The sequence below is a fragment of the Manacus candei genome, unplaced genomic scaffold, assembly GCF_025592945.1.
Source record: "Manacus candei isolate 608988 ecotype Guabito, Panama unplaced genomic scaffold, ASM2559294v1 h1tg000014l, whole genome shotgun sequence".
Lineage (NCBI taxonomy): Eukaryota > Metazoa > Chordata > Aves > Passeriformes > Pipridae > Manacus > Manacus candei.
Window position 1 is genome coordinate 43037507 of NW_026138062.1, and position 5467 is coordinate 43042973.

Sequence of the window (5467 nt, forward strand, 5' to 3'; positions counted from 1 at the left end):
GCCAGCTCTGCCCTGCAGTCTGGTTGAGGTTTATTTGCCAAGGGAGGAGCATATAGATGTGTACATTCAGACCCAGTCTGGAATCAGAAGGAAAAGCAGTGACACTCACTCAGTCTCACCTACCTAGAAATGAGGCATTCTGTCACCAAAGTGCTGCAGCCTAACAGCACAGAGGTATGTTAGGGCAGTGCTGCGTGGACCTGATGTGATCATATTTGATAGCACTTCTGTTAAAAAAACCCAAACAATAAAACCTAACTGTAATATAAAAATGATAGCATTTTACTGTAGTGAAATCAGGATCCCTGTTTCTCTGGAATCAGCAGTGATTGAATAATTGTAATTTCCAGAAAACAAAATCTGCATGCTGTTTGCATGTGGCTTTTTTTTTTAAAGGCCTCAGCCTAGTGAAGTACTTAATCTAGGAGGTACTTCAACAGTGGTTTCAGTGGGGCTATTCACAGGTCTAATTATTCCACTCGATCAGGCCTAAGTCAAATGTTTTCTTTATTTCCTTTGCAATTAAATACTCCAGCAAGTCCTTGAGGAGCACTTTAAAGAAGTGAAGTTTAACTAAAGCACTGAGGGTTCACATGCCAGTGTCCCCTTGCTGTGCCAATGGCAATTCCTGGTCTGTGTTGGCAGCTGGGTGGTTAAGAGGGGTTGTTCTGTGCCAGGGCATGTGTATGCCTGCCTGCATCCATGTGCTTTTAGTACAATAACCACATCAAAAGAACAGTTTTGGGGGTTTTTAAGCTACAAAAAAGCAACCAGCTCCGTATTAATGACAGGCATATGTCTATGCTGCTACAGTTTGTAGATAACTGGAATTTGTATGGCAAATAAAGCTTCCTCCACCCCCTTCCCTTACAGAGCCTTCCAAAAAAGACCGTATCACTTTGGTCTTACATCAACAGCCAACTGGAAGACTTTACTAACCCCCTGTACGTGAGCTACTCCAACCATGTCCTGTATCCTGTGGCCAGCATGCGCCACCTCGAGCTGTGGGTCGGCTACTACATCCGCTGGAACCCCAGGATGAAGCCTCAGGTGTGTCTTCCACGAATCCTACATCTGTTTCCCTCTGTGCTAGTACTGATATTGTTATTTTGGAGTTCAAGATCTTTGAAGCACGAGATGTATAAACTTATGCTGCCACTGCTTAAATTTAAAAACAAAAGCCTAAATTCAAATGCCAGCAAGAGTGAGCAGCACCTACAGCTGGCTGGTGTAGGTGCTCAGCTTGTGAAATCTGCAGGAGCTGGATATACTCAGCAATTTGGAAAATTTCTCACTTAGAATATGGGAAAAACCTCTGAATTCTCTTCACAAAAGAATCCCAAGACTTCCCTGGATGTAGGATTCTAGATAGGATTTTTGGGACTCTATTTAGGCTACTAGCAACAAGAACCTGGTGCTTTGCTTTGGCTGCCTGAGGCACAGGGGTCTGGCTGCAGCCCTGTTACACCCCTGACCCCAGCCAGCAGGGACACTGGCTCACCCCAGGGCAGGCACCTCAAACAAGCACACTGAACATGGCCCTGAAGGCTGACATCACTTTTTAGGAGGAAGGGACAAAATTTCCCAGATTGCTTCTGTGCCCAACTGCAGTTGACAGCTTTGCAATTCTGGGGTGTTAGATACAGGAACCAAACAACCACTTTACAGTCAGAACCATGCAAAAACATTTAGATGAATCTGTATTTTTTTTTTCCCCTAAAACTCTGAAATAATGTCCAGGCCAATATGCCATGGCCAGCATCCCCCAGAAACGTCAGTTTGGCAATTGTCATCTTTCAACATATACACTGTTTTGTTTAGCCACCATTGCACTGTGCACATTGGATCAAAATGAGCATCTCAAAGCCAGAGCAACTACGCTGTACCCCAGGTGTGTGACTCATAATACTCGTGTATGACCCCCCCCTTCTCTCAGAGCTGTGTGTAAGGTCAGCAACAGTGTTTTGTGGTTCAGGCTTCCACTTCCACACTTACCTCCCAGCACTCAGCTACACGTTTTCTTACAGGAACCTGTCCATAATCGCTACAAGGAGCTTCTGGCCAAGCGGGCTGAGCTGCAGAAGAAAGTAGAGGAACTGCAGAGAGAAATCACCAACCGTTCCACCTCATCCTCAGAGAGAGCCGGCTCTCCTGCACAGTGTGTTGCTCCTGTACAGACAGTTGTATAATACGGACTTCTTGCTGAGTACCTTCCCAGGACCACGGGGGCAACTTTTCTGAAGCCCTCTGGATTTCCAGCATGGTACCTGGGGGATGCCAACCTATTTATTTATTTCTCTCCAGGGTAATTTATTAGTACTGTAGCACTAGAGAAAGCTTAAGCAAAAAACAACAGACAAGGCCCCCTATGCAATTAAATCTTCTCAGTGGCTAGCTTATAATACAAGCCAATTGCACTTGCCACCTAAAAGAAAACTAAATTGCTCTTTGCTCACTGATGTGCTGGAAATCACTTGGCTTTAAAGAGAGACGCTGCACTAGAATGAAGTACTAAGGAGGAAAAACATCAACTCAGAAGTTTGAAAGGTCTCCCCTTTGCTTAAAGGAAAGACTAAATCTGACTTTGTGTTGGAGCCTGAAATGCAGCTGTAACAGCACAAACCCTCTCCTATTAACGTCTGCACAGCAGTGTGAATGAGGGCATTTGCCAGCACACTTGGAGACAAACAGTGATAGTGTCTGAAACATATCACTCCGTTCACCTTGATCTAGATCATAGGAAGCCATGCAAATGATGCCTTATTTAAAGAAAGGGCAGCTCCTCCCAATAAACACAATGGTAGAGGAGAAACCTACAGGACCTGATTTTGTAGGATGTTTACTTCCATCCCTGCAACTCTAGAATCTCACTTACAGTTTACAGTGGGTGTGCCAGGATGCAACTTAAGCACCTTTATTTCCTAGGGAGGGAGGAGCACAACGTGGCTCCCCCGGGCTTTCCACAGCTCCTCTGGCCTCCTGTGCCTCATAGTCACCAGGGGAAAGGTAGTGGAATTCCACAGGGCATGTGTGAACTGCTGGGATCAGCCATTACATTTTGCTTGGGTAAGCATAATTAGTGACTTTAATGCTTCTGTGCAGGATCATAGTGGTGTACTTACAGTATTTTGGTGTTGTTAACTAATGAAAACAACTGTACATCAACCAAAGACGCCTTTTTGCCTGCATTCCAACTGCTGCTTAAGGATATTCTGGCAGACCTAACATCTTAGCCAGTTTCTGAGCTCTACATTTAGGCCTTTTTCAGCGTAGTCTGCTTCAAGAATTAGCATCACTTGACTAAACTCAAGTTGAAATTCAGTTTTAATATAAAATTTTACTGCAAAACGGGGGATAAAATACACACTTGGTAAAACCATGACTTCCCCATTGTTCTTCCAAACAGGTAAACACAGGGCTGTAGAAGACTGAGCTTACAGGGAAGGCACTTAGCTATGTGCAAGGCTGCTTCTCACTTCCATGCTAAGGAGGAGGGCACTGCTTGGTGGGGGTTCTTGTGTTGCTCTTTTATGACAGCATCCCATACTGTGGTCACCTGTCAGCATGCTGCTTCACTCAGCTGCTCTTCCACTATAGAGAAGGGCCTTCCAAGAGAGTACAAGAGTGGACCAATTTCCACATAAGATACTGCCTTTCAAAAGCCACATTCCTTCCCAGGCAGTAACAGTAATTTCCCCCTGCAGCCTCCACTTTTGCCTGCTATAATACTGCAATCACCATCTCCATGCTTTACAGAGAAATCCACAGCCACCTTCTGACAAGATGAAAACAGCTGTACAGCATCAGCACATTTGTTATAGGGTGGCCTGAGACATTATGGTTCAACAGTGCAAAAGAATCCACACAAAATACTTCTGAAGGACTTGGATTTGCTTTTAAGGTAAAGGGCAGATCTGCTCTTACGTACAATCACTATACAAGATGGTTCATAGCATTCTTCCGTGTTAGCAAACTGACTATGTGTGTATATTTTGTTTCTTGATGAAGGCTGTTTGGTTTCGTTAACACTAATAAAAACTGATAAAAGGGTAACATTCCTGTGCTCTTACTTTCAACAGTGTGGTCCTCCAAAGGACTTGCAGAACATGCAAACAAAATAGCATTGCAAGTTTAGTATGTGAAATCCAAATCTCCCTCATTTTTCTGCAGGTGGTCTTGCAAGATGCTAATTTTCAAACTCTAAAATCTAGAATGACAGGAAAACAAAACTAATCTTTGGACAAGTTTCTCTTATCCGACACAGACCAGCTTTAATACAGATACAGTGCTTAGCTGCTCAGTATTATAAAAATAGAATCACAGAATGGTTTGGGCTGGAAGGGACCTTTAAAGACCATCTAGTTTCTAACCCTCTGCTATGGGCAGAGACACTTTTCACTAGACCAGGTTGCTCAGAGCCCCATCCAACATGACTTAAACACTTCCAGGGATGGGGCATCCACAACTTCTCTGAGCAGCCTGTGCTAGTGCCTCACAACCCTCACAGTAATCAATTTCTTCCTAATACCTAATCTAAACCTACCCTCTTTCACTTGAAAGCCACTTCCCCTTGTCCTATCACTACATGCCCTCTACAGCTTTTAGGTACTGGAAGGTGCTGTAAGATCTCCCCAGAGCCTCCTCTTCCCCAGCCTGAACAACTCCAACTCTCTCAGAACCTACTGTCCTAATACACTGTGAAGTGCAGAAATTGATTTTTTTAATTGTGAAAGTATTTCACACAAAGTATTCTGAAATACTTACACAACTAAAAAAACCTCCACCATTTCTGCACTTTACGGTGCATTGGCAGAGTAACTTCTGTGTAAAAGGAGCATTCACATTTTTGTATGTAACTTATGCAAACCCAAATTCACTGAGATGATTTGGGATCTACTCTGGATGCTCCTTGATACTCTCACACCTAGCAGGCTTCCAACTTGGGCATCTCATACACTGTAGGCAGCACATATGGAGCCTAAAATACTCCTAAGCCCTCCATCAGTAAGGAGCTGCACGAGGACAGCCTGAGGTTGTGCTGAAGTTAACCACAGCGATCAGCTGAGCAAGCTGATCTCCAGAGGTCCTTCCTAAGCAAAATGACCAAGTGTAAGTTTCAGCTACTGATTTTTCAAGACCTCTGGGATGAACTGCTCTCCAAGTGGTTACTCCCACTATACTTGGCTAACAGCCTTTGACTTCTCCCATCACAGCTAACACTTTCTGTGCCTTCAATGCAAGGAGACAAGCAGGGTGGATCACCTACACATAACTGAAACTCAAATCCCTTGTACCTGTGTTGACTCTAGAGCTCCCTCCCTGTTCAGCTCCAGGCAAGGGTGGACAACTGTGACCCTCACCTTACCTGTGTTACCCTGACCAGGGAGAAGTCAGCTCACCACAAAAAGGGCACTGGATGAGGCGCAGTGCCGCAGCAAACACCAAGCTAATGTAGAGGAAGTGCAGG

At 44.5% G+C, this 5467-nt stretch overlaps 1 protein-coding gene across 3 annotated transcripts in view; it reads left to right on the forward strand.

Moving 5' to 3' along the window:
* MTMR2 (myotubularin related protein 2) overlaps positions 1–3394 on the forward strand; it is a 63817-nt gene extending 60423 nt beyond the window's left edge. For all 3 annotated transcript variants that reach the window (XM_051780140.1, XM_051780141.1, XM_051780139.1), the window contains 2 exons: positions 874–1050; positions 2028–3394. In XM_051780140.1, the coding sequence (XP_051636100.1) occupies positions 874–1050; positions 2028–2189 (339 nt within the window). In that variant the 3' untranslated portion in view covers positions 2190–3394. The remainder of the gene's footprint in view (positions 1–873; positions 1051–2027) is intronic.
* The last annotated feature ends 2073 nt before the right edge of the window (positions 3395–5467 follow it).